Here is an 18,646-nt window from a genome sequence, read left to right as displayed (position 1 = left end):
GTGAGCGAGTGCACTGCTGCCTTTGTGTGGGGCCCAGACCAGCCCTGCCAGAGCTCACCTGCTCTTCTTCAGAGGTCTGAGCTTAAATTCTGCTGAGTATTGAGAGACTCAGAGCAGTGAGATCATCCCTGAAATGAACCACAACCCTTCGGATCAAGTGGAGAAAAATCCCAAACACCTGCATCTGTTTCCAGGGAGCCAGCAGAACACAGTTGGCAGGTTTTAGAACATACTCCAAGGAATAAGTGAGCCCCTGTGAAGGTTGGCATTTGCAAAGGTTTCATTTGGGAAATGCGTCGAGTTTTCAGAACCTGAGCTTAAAACCAGAGGAATTAAGAAGGTTAAAAAGTCCTCTCTAAAAGGTGATTGGGTGTGGAATGTGAGGTAGATGTTCCCAGCTGGCTGTGACACCCCCACAGGAGCCATTCAGGGGCTGAACAGTGTAACTGTGGTGCAGGGATGTGCCCAGAGGAGCCCTGGGGAGAAGGGAGGGTACTGAGAGCTGCCCTCTGTCCTCAGGTTACGAGGGTGTGACAGCAATGAGCAGAAATCATGGCCAGTTCTGCCCTGCTTGGCTTTTGTCTGGCTTTGAAAGCTGTGCATAGATACTTCCTTTTTTTTTTTTGCAGGAATTGTTGATGAAATTCTGCAAGAATTTCTGTGCTATGGCTGCTTCTCTGTATTTTTGGGATCTGACAAGTGGCTCAGCTTGAATTTTCCCTCATAATGTTGTTCATATTTTTGCTTTGTTGGTCAAAAGAGGTGTTTTTTCTTTGCTACAAATTTGGCTGCAGCCCTTGGATGACAGGTAGATTTAGAGTTCTTTTCATAGAGAAGAAATGGAAGTTTAATCTGAATCCTCCAGGACGTGAAAGAGGTAGGAAGCACAGCTCCTCACACAGGAACCAAAGGCATTCCCCAGGCATTTACACTTTTGAGAAAATCCTTGTGGATACTTTTCACAGCACACAAACAGCTACAACGAGTACAGTTTAAGAAGCCATTTAGTGATAGCAGGGGATATCTGGAAATGAAACCGGTGGTGTTTTATTTTATTTTGTATTTCTGTGACCTGCTCCTCACTGCACTCGTTCCCTTTGCCTTCCAGGCTTTCATGCTGCTCTGTGACCTGCTGATGATCTTCAGTCACCAGCTGATGACAGGGGGTCGGGAAGGGCTGCAGCCCTTGGTGTTCAACCCAGACTCAGGCCTGCAGTCAGAACTGCTCAGTTTTGTCATGGACCATGTCTTCATTGACCAAGATGATGAAAACCAGAGCATGGGTATTCGAAGCTTTCATATTCTCTACTTAGTTTTTTTTATAACAGACACAGAAGAAAGGAGAAAATGGAGTTTTCTGATCAGTTTGCTCCAGTGTGTTCAGAAGTATCCCTTCTTTATTTTTGGGAGGTCTGAACGTGAGATATGTGACAGGGCTTCAAGGGAAAGGAGTACAATGGAACAGCACATAGAAGAGAAATCCTTCAGAGTTCCCAGAGTTACAGGATCCTGAGGGCAAACCTTGGCAGCAAAGCTCTAAACAATGAAGGCCTGAAGAAATCAATGCCACTAAATAAACAGCCCTTGTGCTCCTCCCTCAGAACAGTCAAATCAAGCTGAGGACATCACTGGTGTGGCTGGAGACTGGGAAGGTGCCTGGGACAGTCTGGACACCTGGCACTGGTTGCTCTGGGCCAGGAACCAGCATGAGAGGAGGGGCTTTGAGGGGCCCCATCTCTGCTCCTCCCAAGGATGGCTCAAATTAGAGGGGGCAGGTTGAGGGGCCCCATCTCTGCTCCTCACAGGGATGGCTCAGGGTTTTGCCTCTCAGTCAGGCAGAGGCAGATTTGTCATTTAGGTCTGGTTTTAAATAACCTGGGGTCTGCTATAATGCCTATTTGTTATATATATAGGTTATAATAACCTAAATGCAACTGGAGAGGTGTCCAGTGTCTGAATCCTAAATAGTTTTGGACAAGAGAGGAATTCCCAGTCACACTATGGGAAGAGCTGCTGAGTGAGTGCTGTAGTGCTCTTTTGGGCACATCTTCTGGATTTCTGCTGTACTCAATTACTTGTATGTCAGCAGCACACACAGGGACAGCCATGTATGGAATTAAGGTCTCAGAGAATGCATTCTTGCTCCAAAGGGGGTTATGTAAGTTGTGGAATATACTTTTATTATACGATGTAATACTTAACATTTTATGTGTGTAGTTTAATTTTCATTCACTGAGTGAAGTCTTGCGTGGGGACTGAATACTTCTGGCATTGCCATTCAATGTTAATGCTTCCTCCAACTGGGTTTTACTTCCTGTTGTTTAGAGCCATTGATTTCACATCTGAAAATCCAAGGCAGGCAGTAGAAGCATTGCTGCTTCTAATTTTCCTTTTGTTAAATATTTATAGCTTAGTAAGGTAATGAAGCAGCTCCAAAAGGCCTGTGTTTGAGAAGTTAAGCAAAAGCATTCAGCAAGAAAATAAGTGACTCAGTCCCATGTGGGTCATGTCCAGCACTACTCAGGACTGTGGATAGTCCTTGGTCAGTGGTGTGTCATGTTCCTGAACTTCCCTGGGAGTTCTGAAGTAGACAGGACTCAAGAAGGATCACTTTTAGTTTTAGCTTCCCCGACAATCCTTCTCGTTCATGGTCAAGAATTGATTTTTTTCTGAAAGCTCCTTTGCCGTAACGTTGCTTTGAAACATAAGTTACTTACAAACATTTTGTCGTTGATGGTGCTTTCAGAGGGAGATGAAGAAGATGAAGCCAACAAAATAGAAGCTTTACATAAGAGAAGAAACCTTCTGGCTGCCTTCAGCAAGCTGATCATCTACGACATCGTGGACATGCACGCGGCAGCCGATATCTTCAAACACTATATGAAGGTACAGCCCTGGGCATCCTCCCCCCAGTGCCAGGGCTCCTCTTTCCGTCCCTTCCAGGGCAGTAGGTAAAGGTCAGACATTTCCAAAAGCTTTTTCAGCCTTATTTGATTGTTTTGTAAGAATTTTTCCTTTCTTACACCTGCAGCAAAGCACTTCCTCTGCTGTGTAGCAGCTGTGCTTTAGTTAACTCAGCACCAAAAGCTGGTCCAGGGAGGTACTGAGTGTTTCCAGAGAGGCTCCTGCTCCTCAAATTCATCCCTAGAGTCCACAACAAGTTCTCTGTTCAATGTCATGTTTCCCTGGCAGTCTCCCAGCTTGGTGCTTGCCATAAGGAGACAGGTTTTTTGTGAGAGAGTTGTTTTAAACAGGACAGCAGTAAAAAACCAGCTTTGTATAGTACTGCTGCAAGTGGGGATGTCTTAGAATACAAACTGGAAGGGTCTCTACCGAAGAAGGCAGGAGCAGCATTTCAGAGGGAATGAAAATAAGTGGCTACAAATGCAGAAATATTAATGAGGCTGAAAGAATACTTTGGGAAAAAATCTGTTCTCAGCCTGGAAGTTTTAATGACAATACAGGCTTTTCTCCCCAAATGGTCAGATCCAGAGGCTGTGCTTTCCAGCAACCACACAAAGAAAATGAGCACTTCAAGCTGACTAATTCCTCCCTTTTGTGGCCTCAGTGAATCCCTCCCTTGGCCACCCTGCTCCTCCCTGTCCATGAGCTGCACACACGGGCTGGCTCTGCTCTCACCCGCTGCTGGAGGCTGGGCTGGGGCAGTGGCTTGTTCTTCCTTAGAACTGGCAGCCATGGGCCTTCATCAGGGACTTAGTTTGGGGCAGGAAATACTCTTTTGTTTGTTTTTCAACGTATTTGTTACCAAAGATAATAACAAACACAGAAGTTCCCTACTTTAGCACTGGGTGCAGGTTAAATTTTCATATCTGGATTTGAGACTGATTTTTTTTGCAACTGCTGCCTTTTCAAAGCAAGAATTACAAATAATCTTTCTCTTGGGAAAACTGTAAGAAATTGTATAAGAGGTTCAATGTAAAGAGGTTTCTTTCACATTTTTCCTAGTACTACAATGACTATGGAGATATCATTAAGGAAACCCTGAGCAAAACAAGGCAAATTGATAAAATCCAGTGTGCAAAGACACTCATCCTCAGTTTGCAACAGGTAAGAGTGTTGATTTTTGTTAGAAATGCTCACTGCAGACAATCCTGGGCAGGCTTTCCTCTGGTGCCCTTTACAGCAGAGCGCAAAGGCTGCACTTCTGGGAGGAGAATCTCTTATTCCCAGGTCAGGCTGTCCCTGTCCTCTGTGTCAGTAATCCCTGTCTCCATAAACCCACTCTGGCAGAGCTTTGGTCACACAGAAATGGCAGGAAGGGAGAGAAGAGCCTTGAAGGCAGTTTGGTCCATTTGGTTCATGGAATTTGCTTACTGCTCCCAAGTGAACGAGAATTAGGATGACTGTTGCTTATCATTTGCTGAGTTAATGCATATTCCTTACATTTTGTCTAAATACTAATTGATTTTTCAGATTTCAAGCTAATTAAGTCTTCCAGTATTGTTAGACCTGTTTTTTCCCCTGAAAAAATTTGCTTTCCATCAACCATAAATTACTGGGTTGATGATGAAATCCATCTGCCAACACTAAACACCACTCAGGCCCTTGAAGTACCAGCTACAGCCATTGCACAGGGAAATTACTGCTGCAGGTTAGAGGTTCTCAAATCAGCTGGGCCTCCCAAAATTCACTCCAGAGTACTGAGGGATTTCCTGCAGCATTCTGGAAGCTGAGGGAGATCTGTTAGAACTTGAGAAAAACAGATGTATTTCCAGAAGAATCGGTGAGTGTCAAAGCAGCTCCTGTATTTAAAACTTGGAGAGGAGGAAGCCAAGTGCCAGAGATCCATCAGCCAAACATCAGCTCAGGAAAAAATAATGGAACAGGCTCTTTGCAAGGGCCTGAGTGAGAGGCACCAGCCAGGAGGAATTTGTCAAGCAGGAATCCTGTCAAATTAAACTGTCATTAATTACATGGTAGCAGAGCTTGTGGAGATCAGAGGAACAGTAGATGTAATGCAGCCTGATTTAATATTGTCCCTGACACTGTCTCCTGTGATGTTCTCACCAGCAGCTCAGGGAAATGTGGTGAAAATGGCAGTGCCAGGGGGAGACAGAACTGGCTGGAAAACCACTGAGAGTTCATTCTTGTCCTGGGGGTCGGAGCAGCAGTGCTGGGCAGGCAGGAGGTGGAACATTGCGAGGACAGGCTGGTCTGATGGGTGATGGGGGTTTAGAGAACAGCAGGAGAGTGCAGGACTTGCCTGATGAGCTGATGGGACCAGGAGAGATGCTGTTCAGGGAAGGGGGGTGCAGGACTCTCTCTGAGGTATTGTCCACACAAGTACAAGGTGGAGACACTTGGCAAACAGCAGTTGGACAGAGGAAATCCTGGGAACTGACGCTGACTCTGTTATGTCTCAGTGAAAAAGTCCCTGCGGTGGCCACTCTCAGGTGGAAGAGGTGAAGCACACAAGTCTTTCCCAATGAAAGTGTTTGTGAGCTCACAGGTTTTACCCACTGCTCCCTCCTGCAGCTGTTCAATGAGCTGGTCCAGGAGCAGGGGCCCAACCTGGACAGGACCTCTGCCCACGTGAGCGGCATCAAGGAGCTGGCGCGGCGCTTCGCCCTCACCTTCGGCCTGGATCAGATCAAGACAAGGGAGGCGGTGGCCACACTGCACAAGTGAGTGGTGGTAAATAAACCAGATTTTTATATTACCTGAGGTTAAAGCTTTTGTTCAGCGTGCCCTTTGTGAAGGTATGTGATCCCAACAGGTCCTGCAACAATTGTGTGTGTGTTTTCTGGTTTGTGTAGAAAAGTGATGGGGGGGTGTGCATGGATGTGTGTGAAAAGGAAGGAAAACCAGCTGCTGCCTAATTATTGGTTGGAATTGATTGGATTGGCCATGTTTGTTTAGCTCAGGTAAAGCCACTGGTGTTCTACACACTCATGTGGGTTGTGTCTAACAGCTGGGGATGGCTCTTGGTCCCACACCACTGGGGATTCCAGAGGCACTGCAAAAAGAATTCCAAAAATATTTTGGAAATCTTTTAAAGGAGATTGAAGCTTTTTATGTAACTGCTGCATAGGAAAGTATAGAAAGGTGCTGCTAAATTCAAATTACGACTGAGCAACTTTTTATTTTGTTACAAATGTCTTCATCAAATGCTTAGTTTGGGGCAGGAAATACTCTTTTGTATGAATGTTAATGTCTGAGCATGTTAATGTTTCTTTACTGTAGGGATGGCATAGAGTTTGCCTTCAAATACCAGAACCAGAAAGGACAGGACTATCCCCCTCCAAACCTCGCTTTCCTCGAAGTGCTCAGTGAATTCTCCTCCAAACTCCTGCGACAGGACAAAAAGACTGTGTAAGTAATCTCTGTGTTCCTCTCTGGCTTCTCTGGGCTCTGCCATCCCTGGGGGTGTGTTCCAACAACCTGCCAGGGGCTGTAGAAAGTCCCAGGAAGACATTTCACATACACACTTACTCATCACTTTGTACTTCAAGGCAATAAAAATAAACGGGAAAAGGAAAATCAGGTCCACTGATGAGGTGAGTTTGAGACCTCCCAAAACAATGTTCTTTAAAATTTCCCATGGGGCACTGAAAATAAAAAACAGTCTTTTTTTCAGGCTAGAAGAAAAAAATTAAATGTTACTAGTGCAGGGAAATTACAGTCTGTAACCATCCATTTCTGCTGGATATTTACAGAAAGTGTAAACAGGTATTTGTTGTTTATTTTAATATATTGGAAGAGGTGTCCAGTCAAACATCAGCCAAGCACTATGTGCCCAGTGTAGAACTGAATTAATTGAATAACTTCATGACAATTTAAAAACTGCAGTTGCCAGATCTGCTGATTTATGGTCATAGGTATCTTTCCAGTCAGTTTTGTGACCACGAGTGTAAGTCATAAATATCAACTATAAATACCTCAGCTGACTCTTTCTGTCAAGCCTTGCTGTAGTTTCTCTGGGAAGACATTTGTTTTAAAGGACTTTGCTGTTGGGGTTAAGAATTATGAGTGTTATAGTTTGATAAGTTATCTGTGTGATAAGAAATACATCCTGGGTAACTTTTTATTGTACACACACTTGAACCCATTGAACTTTTCCTTTGTGTCAATAATTTGTCAGTTCAGCAAACACTGGGATGATCCAGCTGTTAAACTTGGCACTCTGTGGAGCTGCTCTTCACTGGTACATCCTGGAATCTTGTCAGCCTCTGTCCTGTTCTTTAGGACAGGACTTAGGGATAACAGGATTTTATGGTTGTAGATTCTCCTTCCTGTTGGTCTAAGTGCCATTGGGCTGTTTCCTGTTTAATTAGTGTCCTTTCTGTGCACTCCTCCCTTCCCCCAGGTTTCTGCAGTGTCTGACCTGTGCAGTTCCATCATTCTGTACCTGACAGTCTTAATTTAACCTGATCCTGTGCATGAAATTTGGTTCTTCAGGACACTTTGTTCCTCCACGTTCACTGTTGCCATTTAAATTGCTTCTCCAAGGTTCTCCTGCTCACTGGTGCCCACACACACAACCACTGGCTGCTCCTGCAGGACTGGGGTGGAGCCCATTTCTCCTGGTTTTTGAGCTGTTGACCTCAGCTGAGTCAGATGATCAGGGAAAAGAAATAGGTCCCCTAGAGCATGATTGACCTGCTCTGTGCTGCATTGCTGCTTTAGGGTGAGTTCAGAGGTGCCCTGGGTGCCCCTGGCTGGGGTGACCATGAGCACAGTCAGTATAGCTGCCTGTATGGACAGATTTCCTTGGAGGTGCCTCCCTCCTGCCCTGACGGGCCTGTCCAGGGTGCTCCTCTGACAGGAGACTCAGCTGCACTGGAATGTAGATCTGCCCTTCTCTGCAGCTCCTCAAACACACAGGGACCTCTCCCCCTCCCCAGGGGCTGCCTGGGAAAGGTCTGTGACCCCCATGTGGGGGTTCCCTCTCCTCCTCCCTGCCCAGGGACCCTCTCCAGCTCTCCCTTGGGAGCCACACGGGCTCAGGAATGACCCTCACAGTCCCACGAGCGTGTGGCTGCCTGTGCCAGCAGTTCTCCAGCTTGGAATGGGACTGAAGAGTTCATTCCCTGCCTCCAAACCCAACTTATCTGCCCAGCACACCTGGAATGGGACTGAAGAGTTCATTCCCTGCCTCCAAACCCAACTTACCTGCCCAGCACACCTGCTCGTGTCACCTGCCCTGGGCCAGAACAGCCTTCCTGGCAGTCCAGCACAGTCCTCTTCCACAGGGCTCTTCCTCCCTCCTACTTTGCTGCTGGGTTTTTATCTGGGGGAAGAAAGAGAGATATTTCCTGTTTGGGAATGGAGCAGCAACATCGGTTTCATTTCATTTTCCTGTCGTGTTTATTGATTTGGCTTCTTGTTTTCTGAGTGACCTCCAGAATTTGGGAGAGCCATTTAGGGATCTGTTCACATCTGTGGATTTCATCTAAAACTGTACACTTAAAGTGCCAGACTCATACAGCTGGGGAAAAAAATGTATACTAATGCTTTATACTAAATGTTTGTATTTATATATTTATATAAAAACCAACTATTTACTGATGTTTTATACTAAAATCCACATGGCAGATACAGAGAGGGAAATGCTGAGGAATTAGTTTAGGACAGAAGAGAGGTGATTGTCCTTGGAGACATTTATTTCTCTTAGAGACTGTTGGCTTAGACCGGACACTGACTGATGGGTGTCAGATGAGGTGGAGCCCCTCAGTATTGGTGTTCTTACTCCTGGAAATTCAGAGTTTCTGTCTTTGTTGAAGCTGGTAAGAACTGCCAGTGTGAAGCTCCTCCAAAATGCTGAGCACAAGGTGTCTCATGTTTGGCATCTGGGCAGTAAAGGACCCCAAGTGGTGTCATTTTCCTCCCTCACAGTTTGACCCTAACCAAGCACTCGAGTTCTGTAAATAGAATTGGAGGCAGAAAAACTTCTTGCTTTCCAAGACACTTCTTCAGGTAGATTCTCTACAGTCATGAAGCACTCGAGTTGTACTGTTTGGTTCTGTAAAGACAATAAACCAAGAAATTCCCATTAGTGCCAGGTTTGGGGGTCACTCAGTGAACGCGTGAAAGGGGAAGGAAGAAGTGTTCACAATATTGAATAAAACAATAAACAGAAACCTGCTGTTTCTTGAGCAGAGTCATCCCATTCACTGAATCAGAACAGAATCCCATAAAAACTGGGCATGATTGTTGCCCAGGCATGTCCAGTGTGGCTCCTTGTCCTCTTCTGAACAGGACTGTGGAACAACTCCAAGCTGCCATGAGCTACCAGAGGAAAATCTTGCATTTCCTGTGGAATGTGTGGGGGTGACTCCACTGCTGCCAACGTGGCAGGATGGTTTTTGGAGGCAGTGGTGACTGAAGGGTGCAGGAAGTGGTGCTGCAGTTACCTGAGTTCCCTTACCAATCCTGAATGTTTGCCTCTGCAGCCTGAAACTCGTTGGAGTCACTTCTATGGACCTTTTGCATGTTCATTTTAGGGATCACTTCCAACACCATAATTAAATAACCCCTGGACAAAACAACTTGTGTGCCCACCAGCCCAGGGGGGGAGTTTGGTTCCTCCCTGCAGTTAACACGTGTACACTGGACTTCTCCTGGCAATGGCCCAGATCTTCAGACATTTTATGGAAAAATTGTGTTTGAAGGGACCCTTGTCCTTGCCCCAGGATGCCCTGCAGTGGTGGCTGCAGTGCAGCCCGTGTGCTGGCACAGTGGCAGTGCCCAGGTTCTCCAGAGGTCCTTGTCTTGTGTTTGCAGTCACACCTACCTGGAGAAGTTCCTGACGGAGCAGATGATGGAGAGGAGGGAGGACGTGTGGCTGCCCCTGATCTCCTACAGGAACTCCCTGGTGACGGGCGGGGAGGACGACAGGATGTCAGTGAACAGCGGGAGCAGCAGCAGCAAAGCCTCCTCCGTGAGGAACAAGAAGGGCCGACCCCCCCTCCACAAAAAGAGAGTGGAAGGTTTGTCTGGGTGTCTCCACGTGTGTGTGTCACTCTGTGCCTGTGTCACAGTTCTGCTCCTCAGGAGCCCTGGGGCTTTGTTAGTTAATGCAGAAATACAGGATATTTTCTCTGTGGAGCAAAACCAAGGCATCTGTTCTGCAAGTTCTGTTGGGCTTGAACGTGTCCTTATGGGAAATACCCTGTTCTTGTTTGTCTGCTCCAGAATTGGCTGGTCAGAACTGCTGAAAGCTGTTCCTGACCTTGGAGAGGTGTGGAGTGACCTGCACTACTCCCTCCTCACTCTTGGACTGCTGGTGTTGTGCCTGTGCTCCCTCTGGGGCCACTGTGCATTCACAGGGAGCTGCAGAAACCTCAGGCAGAAATTCTCCTGTAGGTCTCTGGTTTTGCAGGACCACTGGAGAACAGTAAAAAGACACCATTTTTGTTAATATGTGTTGATATGTGTTAATATGTGTTGCTATCCAGTGTCTGTGTTTACTCTTTCTGAGACTTCAGGCATGTCCATCAGGAATTTGGCTGGGACAGCAGATTTCTTACAAGGCTGCATCTGTTCCTGGTCAACCTGTGTGACCTGTGTGCACTTTTGTGAATATTAATTTACTGTTCCACTACAGAGTAGGTGTAAGTGGGATCTTTAAACTTCAGGGGGTTTTCAGGGTCAGTGTCTATGATAGTAACTCCTTAGGGAGGAATCTAAAGCCAGTTTGCCTGAATATACAGCAATTTCCCCAAATGCTCCTCAAAAGTGTGCCTCTCTGCACTTGTACAACCAGGTCCTTTCTCCCCTGCAGCCTCTGTTCAGTCCTGCACCGGCTCCTATTCCTCACAGCCAGCCTGGAGTGTAGGGAAACACTGGTCCCTTCCCTCAGACACTGCTTTCCTTCCTTCAGGATGCCAAGATTTTCACAGAATTCAACTGCTGAGGTTTCTTTCTTTCCTCTTGATACCATTTTCATTCTATTTTATTGTATTTTGCCAGTATCCTTTTTTTTTCCCTGGGAAGTGCAGTAGCACCTTTGCTTCCCTATAAGGCAAATCTCAGCCTTCTGACATAGTTTTTAGGCATTATTTGCCTCTTTTATGCTCTTTGTGTCCCCTCAGTGATCAATAGAAGGGACAATTGATTTCCAACATTTTGCATTTGAGTAGCTCCCTTATTTTTTTCTTTTTCTCTTTAAAGGATCTAAAATAAGGGCAAGGTGACTGCAGACACTATCCTGGCACCAGAGAACCATATCCAGTCCCCTCTGGTTCCTTTCTGCCCTAAATGCAGGACATTCAGGGTTCAGCAGGCTGGGCTTGAGGACACTCCCTGTTGCTCCTGAGAGCAAACGTGCTCTGGGACATTTCTACCCGATGCCTTGAGAAAATCAATAGGATTTTTTTTAAAAAATCCCTAACATAAAAGAGATTCAAAGGTAAATTCAAGAGCAAACAGGCAGCTTTTTAGACAATCCTAAAGGGTAGTAAAAGGCATAGAAAGAATGAACAGATCCATGGAGATCCCCATGTCCTTTCTCACCACACGTCCTGTCAGGAAATCCGTGATCTTGCCGTCTCTGTTCTCATCTCCCCTGTAACTTGCGTTGCTCCAGCAACTTCCTTTTTTTCTCCATGTGCCTGGCTGCACTTGCCTGCTCTGTCCCACTCTCCTCAAGTCTCCCCCGTTCTCTCCTCTCTGCTTTGCTCCCTTCCCAATCCCAGCACATCTCAACTGGACCTTCAGTGCCCTTGAAATTCTGATCCCTGTGCCCAGTGCCCCCTCTCTGCCCCACTCAGATGTTCTGACTGATGTCTCTAAGGATCTGGGCTGACCACAGTTTGGGGTTTGTGCTCCACCCTCATCTTGGTGTTTACCTTTCCCTTGTTTGCTGTACACATATGAGATTACCAGTCTTATGTTGAAATTGTAAACTCAGGGATTGGGAATTACCTTGGTTGGATGTGTGCAGGATGCCCAGCAATGGAGGCAGCGCTGCCAGACAGTTTGATTTGCAATAAGTTCTGTGTTTGTTCAGTGTTCCTATTTTAAATTGCTGTTATTGCTGGGAATAGCTGATAGTAATACTTAGAAGAGCAGAATATAAAATCAGAGCTGAAAAACTTCCCATTCCAAGCATTTCCCCAGCTGATCCCTCGGTGCACACCTGTCTAATGCTGCCCTGCAGTTACCAGGAGTGCAGCAGTGATTTCAATGTTGTCTCCAGATGAGAGCCTGGAAGGCTCCTGGCTGAACAGGAACGAGAACATCCACACTCCAGGGGCACTGCAGGCACCACAGCTCACCTCCACTGTCCTGAGGGAGAACACCAGGCAAATGGGGGAGCAGATCCAGGAGCACGAGTCGGAGCAGGGATCTGAACAGGACTTTTTACACAAGTAAGTGCTGGAATTGCAGGATTGAATACAGGGAGCCAGGCAGAGGAGTCGCTTATGACTCACACAATAGTCTTAGCCTGTGGCCCCATGGATGGAGTTTTCTTTGCAAAACCACCTGGACATGCCTTGGCTATAGCTCAGCAAGACTTCCATTCTCTTCAGGTCCCAGGAAGACTATGTTGCAATGAAATAATAGTAGAAATTGCTCATGCTAATATTATCTCATAACATAACCCCACAGTTGTGGTTAATCCTCTGAATGTTTGTGTCCCTGGGCTGGATTGAACTGTTTCTCTAGAAGACCTGTAGATGTTCTTTTCTCTCCCCCTACCTGCTGTCATTTGAGGTTCTCTTGCTGAACTCAGGGGTTAATCCTGGCCAGAGGAATGCTTGATCTCGGCTGTTTTCTCATGAAACACATGGTGTGGCTCTGGAAGGGCTGCACTGACCTTGCTGCTGTTCCCTTGTGCTGGACACAAATCCCCCCAGAGGCACTGCTGGCTCTGATGGTGCAGCCTGGCAGGGTGAGAGACTGACCCTCAAAGTGATGCTGATCAGGGTCTGTGTGTAAAAACAATCTGGTTTTCATGTTGTGGAATGTTTTAAAACATGTGTCCATTATTCATTTGGCTCTATTCTTGCTCGAATTTTGCCTGATCTGAGACAGTGAAGTAGGATTTAATAATAAATTGTAGCAGTGCTCCCACTCCAGGTGCCTGTTCCCAATGAAGGAGCAATGTCAGTGTTTCCCATACCTGGTTTTATTGCAACTATTAATGGATTTCTTTGTGCGTGAACAGTGAGAGGAGCCAAGTTGTGGAAGGGAATCCAGAAGACATGTACAGTGATGAATGTGATTTAATTACCCTGATCTGAAGCATGGCCATGGCCAGACACAGAACTTGGAGATAGATGCTGTCTATAAACAGCCAGCTCAGAAGTGTCTCTGTCCTGACGCTGTCCCATGTCAGTCCCCAGATGCAGATCTCGTGGCTGGGCCAGCAGAAGCTGGAGGATCTCAATCGGAAGGACAGGACAGGAATGAACTACATGAAAGGCAGGACTGGAGTAAGGCACGCAGTGTAAGTGCTCCCAGTGCCCCCCTGTCAGAGCCTGGACGGGACAGCAGGGCCGAAATGGGACCCTGCCTGTCCCTGACAGCGATTCCTGCTGCCCTGAGCCTGCCCTGGGCCCTGCACAGCGTCTCCAGCCAAGGGTTCCCCCTGAGCAGGGATGGAGGAGCACACATGGGGAACACTGAAGCACCACGTGCTCTGGTGCTGATCCCACCCAGTCCTTCAGGAATCCTTACAGTCTTAGAAACTGGGCTTGGATTCACTGCTGGATTGCCAGGGATTTACCGTGATCCTGGCAAGCACTGTCACTCCTTCTTGGAAAAGGGCAAGCAAACACAGAGAGGTTATTGCCCTGTCCTTGTTGAGGGCAAATTTGATTCCTGTTTGTATTGCAGTTCCATGGGACTTGCTGCTTCAGCCTCTGCCAGTGCTGGGGTGGGTTTTACAGACAGTTTCCTCCCACTGATATTAGAGAGTGTGGCTTTACTCAGAAGGAGGGTTTGGGGGAAGGCATTAAAGGATAGACTTTTAATGTCAAAGATGATGGTTGGGCAGTTTAAATGCCTGGAAATGACTTTGTCTTTGTTTGCTCAGACGAGGTCTAATGGAGGACGACGCTGAGCCCATCTTTGAAGATGTCATGATGTCCTCACGAGGTCAGCTAGAGGACATGAACGAGGAGTTCGAGGACACGATGGTCATTGATCTGGTCAGTAAATCTCACTAATGGCAAGTTCAAAAAGGTTGAAAGATAATTTAGAAGGAATTTTAGACGTGTCAACAAAAATTTCCAAAGTTTTGAACCTGATTTCCAGCTGCCTGAGTGTTAAAGAGCTGCAGTGCTCCAAATGCTCCCTAGAGTTCCTTACACTGGAAGTGCTCCCAAACAGGTCCTGTCATCACTGGCAGCCCCAGGTCCTTTCAGGTGCTGCAGTGGCTCCAGGCAGGAGTTCCTTTGCAGCACTTGGAGGCCTTCCTGGCCTCCCCCTCTGGAATGAGGGCTTCCTTGGGAAAAGGGAGAAGGGAGCAGTTTGCATTTCACACACCGCTGTTTTTAAGCCTTCCTGTTTCTCCTTTCATATCTGCACAGTAAGGCAGAGGTTACTGTAGGTAGGACTGGGCTGTAATGCCTTGGAGAGAGAATTTAGGTACTGATTCAGTTGCAGCTGCTGAACACTGAGGTTACTGCCAGCATTCATGGGATGGCCAAGGAACAGCCTAGGCAAGGAAGGGAAGGAACTGATCAAGCCAGTGCAGCTCACATTTACTCTTGTGCTCTGGGGAAGGACACCACCAAGGGTGTGTTCCTCAGAAATATTACAGGATCTTATCTTCAGTACCTTTTTTGTTCTAAATCCCTTTTTGACCATGTCAGGGCTCAAGTTTCACCATAAACTGAAAAGCATCGAGACAGTTAAGAGAATTTCAGTGCAGCCCAACACAGGAACATCCCTAAGTCAGCAAAAGCCTTAGGCAAGTCCTTAACCATGAGCACAGACTTAGACTGCAAACAGCCTCCTCCGGGGTGTGCAGTCCTGGGCCAGGGCCCCCCTCGGTGTGGGAGCTCCCTGGCAGGGGAGGGTGCCCTGGCAGGGGTGGGTGCCCTGGCAGAGGAAGGTACCCTGGCAGGGGAAAGTACCCTGGCAGGGGAGGGTGCCCTGGCAGCTGTCCCCTCCTTTTGCAGCCGCCGTCGCGGAACCGGCGGGAGCGCGCGGAGCTGCGGCCGGACTTCTTCGACTCTGCTGCCATCATCGAGGACGACTCAGTAAGGCCTGTGTGTGCTGTGCCCCCCCAGCCCTGCCCCTGGCCCTGCCCCAGGTAACCCTGTCTTTTCCTCCCTCTGCAGGGATTTGGCATGCCCATGTTCTGAAGTCTGGGAAGACGTTTTACAAACTTGGAACTCTATTGTTTAGAGCTAGAGGCCTATATACTGTGATAGCTTGTATGGAAACCACACTTTTGATGTGATACGGTTTGATTTTTAACCAAATGATTGAGGTCAACCCCTTTTTGTGGTGATGGAGAGAAGAGGAGCTCCTCAGTGACACCCGGGAATGTTGGCCACTCCAGTCACCTCAGAAGGGCTGACCTAGAGAATCATTTGTATCCCTGTTCTTGACTGTCCTAATACAGATTTTTTTTTTTTCTGGATGAGGAGGAAGTTTTAAATTGTTAAGACAGCTGTCGAAATAAACACTGTTCTACATATGTTTTCTGAAAACAACATTGAGTGAAAACAGAACTTTTTAACTTTATTTTTCTGCTGTACAATTTAAAACAGTTTTAACATTTGCCTTTTTATGTTTTCAAAGCTAGCCATTTTTATTAAACCTATGCCTATCAGCCACTGACTAGCAAGGATGCTGTAAGCAGGTCGTTCTGGCTACAGAGAAGTGTTTTTGAACACACTGGATCTGATTCACATTATGGTACGCTCCTGTCCTCTCCCAGGCATGGAGAAGAGCACTCTCAGAGAAGAGGGTAGAATCCTAATGACGTGCATCTCTGCCAAAAAATTTCAGATTCTGATATGATAAACCCAGATTTTATACTCTTGAGAAGATTTATTTTTATTTATAATGGGACATAAAGTAAGAGATGTCCATGAAGCCACTTTTCCAACAGATGCTGTGTAACATTCATTTTATATAGCACATGGGGACACAAAACAGTAAATTTTCTATTGGTACTTGCTCTGTGCATTTTTAGCAACTTATACCAGCAAATAAAGTATTCTCAGTAAAACACACAAATGGTTCTCAAGTAATCACTTTGCTGTTTTTACTACCTACTTCAAGCCTGCCAACCCAAGGTACATAAACAGCAACTTTCCTATTAAAAAAAAAATAGTCCAAGGGTGGGGGAAAGGATCACTTTAGCATATGAAAAGTAATTTTCCTGTACCATAAAACAAAGTCTACTTTCCATGCCGTAAATACCCTTTTCCGCTATTTTTGTAAATTAATTTTGCCAGTTAGAAGTACTGTATGTGCTGCATAGAAATTTGTGCTTAGATGGTGAAGTTCTTAAGCTTACAATGGACTACAGCTACATTTTCAGTGTTAACTGTGCATATTGAGAGTAACTCTTTGGAAAAAAAAAAATATGATTTTTCAAAAAAGCTAAAAACGTTAAAAAAAAAAAATCAAGAAGACCCCAAAACATTCTCAGCTAATTCATTGTAATAAGAGATTCTTTTCAATGTCTTCAATAATTTGGAATTTCATTATGCTTCAATTTGATGACTCTGCCTAGTAGCTGCTCCTTAGTTAGACTGGCCTGACGCCAGCAGAGCTGGCCTTCCACAACTCCAGGATCTCCAAAACGGTCCCAAAACGTTCCTCTTCCTTCCTGCACTCCACCATTAGCAGCTGAGATACAAACCAGACTTACCCACTTGGAGCACAGCAGTTTCAGAGGTGCTTTTATTTTTTAGCAACTGCAGAATAATCACAGAGCTTTTTTTCTCTTTGGAGCTTACTGGGAACCAACCCGGCCCCTCCGTGCCCGGGGCTGAGGGTCTCACCCAGCTGCGGTGTCTCTCCCAACACGGGCACTTCTCAGACACAGTTGCCAAAAATGTTTGCCCAGGCCCTGCAGCCATTCCCCCGGGGTGGGGATGGACCAACCCAGCAGCAGCTGGCACTTCAGACCGAGCTGTGCCCTCTCGCTCGGGGCACCCTCCACACCCGGGGCACGGGGCTGCGGCCCCGCTCACCTCGCCCCGTGAGCAGCGGGGCAGAGCAGATGCTGCCTGGTTTGAGTCATTCTCAGACAAACCTTGTGCTTCACAGTCCTCTGTGTGGAAAACTGATTCCTAATTTAACATTGTAGAATACTGTATGACAAACATTGATGATCACGGTACCTGCAATGGGTCTCCAGTTCAGTTTGCAGTCTATAGGTTTTTGTATTATGAGTGTCTCCTTGATTGGTTTTGCTAGTAATTCTGTAAATTGTACATTTACAATATGAGGTTTTTTTTTTCCTTTTGTACAATTTAAAACTGATGCTTCACCTTTCATTTAATAAACTATTCAAAATCATGAGTATGATGAGCACCCTCTTCACTATAACTTTTTAAATGCCTGTTTGGACCATCACATCCTGTCATCCCACTGACTAGTAGGAATTCAAGGAATTAGTAAAGGAAGTGCTGACAGGTAGTTTTCATGTAGTCCAGACTTCACAACCTGGTCCTGTACCACCACCTTACCCACTCAACCTCAGAGTGATGGAAAACCCTCCCTGGGCTTCTTTTCCTTACCTCCACCACGGTGTGTTTTTGGTTGATCTGGGGGGTTATTGTGAGATTCTGTAAATCTGGGAAGGCCCCACACCTCTGGGAAAGCTGCACTGTTAGAACTTACAATTGCTTGAACTGTCACGAATTTTGAGAAGAATTTGCCTCTCCTGCCCTGCACATCTGAAGTGACCTGGACCTCGTGGGAAGAAGCTGCAGTGGCAAAGGCTTGGAAGCTGCAACAACCAACGGGGCCAAATGGAGTTTACAGATTCCTGAAAAGAAATGTCCTCATTATTCCCATGTATGAGAGCAAGGTGCTATTTCTGTCCCACCCAGGAATGATTTCAGCTCTGTAGCACCACAGAAAACTGATTTATCACCTGGCCCACTACCTCAGGAAAGTCACCCGAGCCAGGAATGGTAATGAGATGCAGCAGGTGAGGAACAGGGATAAGATTCAAGGTCTGAGCTGCTCCCGAGACACAGCCCAAACGCTTGTAAGTTATGCTCAGCTCCTGCTGCCCTGGAGAACACAGTAAGTAAACCTGCCTTGCTGCCCCATTCAAGGGCTGCTCACTGCTGCAAGGAGTTTATGTTGTACCTCTTGTTTTTGTAGGTGACTGCAATTCAGGATCTCCAGTAGCATGGCCAGAGCAGCTTTCCAGCCTGTTTCCGGCATGTTGTGCTGGAAGAACAACTGCTTGGAAATGAAGAGAGAAAATCCAAACTGTTGTGCTGGCAAGGGACTGGAGAGGATGGAGGCTGTGGCACCAGTGAGGTCAGGAAACAACTAACAAAGCTGTACTTTTCTCTCTGTAGCAAAGACCACTGCATTTCTCACTGTCTCCTCCTGATCCTGGGCAGGCTGGAGGAGCTGTGTGTGTGTATTGCTTCCCTTCCCACAGCTTCTGCCTCCAAACCTGGCACAGCCACCAGCCTCTCTCAGCTTTGCCTCTAAAAAATCTTCTTGGGCCTTACAAACCCTTCAAAAA

The 18,646-nt window shown here is 46.5% G+C and overlaps 1 protein-coding gene across 3 annotated transcripts in view; it reads left to right on the top strand.

Annotated features, from left to right (window-relative positions):
- STAG1 (stromal antigen 1) overlaps positions 1-17,460 on the top strand; it is a 163,403-nt gene extending 145,943 nt beyond the window's left edge. For all 3 annotated transcript variants that reach the window (XM_032698451.1, XM_032698449.1, XM_032698450.1), the window contains exons 24-34: positions 1,109-1,283; positions 2,747-2,886; positions 3,967-4,068; positions 5,497-5,645; positions 6,205-6,333; positions 9,745-9,950; positions 12,161-12,332; positions 13,304-13,414; positions 14,003-14,117; positions 15,093-15,173; positions 15,255-17,460. In XM_032698451.1, the coding sequence (XP_032554342.1) occupies positions 1,109-1,283; positions 2,747-2,886; positions 3,967-4,068; positions 5,497-5,645; positions 6,205-6,333; positions 9,745-9,950; positions 12,161-12,332; positions 13,304-13,414; positions 14,003-14,117; positions 15,093-15,173; positions 15,255-15,278 (1,404 nt within the window). In that variant the 3' untranslated portion in view covers positions 15,279-17,460. The remainder of the gene's footprint in view (positions 1-1,108; positions 1,284-2,746; positions 2,887-3,966; positions 4,069-5,496; positions 5,646-6,204; positions 6,334-9,744; positions 9,951-12,160; positions 12,333-13,303; positions 13,415-14,002; positions 14,118-15,092; positions 15,174-15,254) is intronic.
- The last annotated feature ends 1,186 nt before the right edge of the window (positions 17,461-18,646 follow it).

This window comes from Chiroxiphia lanceolata, chromosome 10 (assembly GCF_009829145.1).
Source record: "Chiroxiphia lanceolata isolate bChiLan1 chromosome 10, bChiLan1.pri, whole genome shotgun sequence".
Lineage (NCBI taxonomy): Eukaryota > Metazoa > Chordata > Aves > Passeriformes > Pipridae > Chiroxiphia > Chiroxiphia lanceolata.
This window is presented reverse-complemented; position numbering and strand designations above follow the sequence as displayed.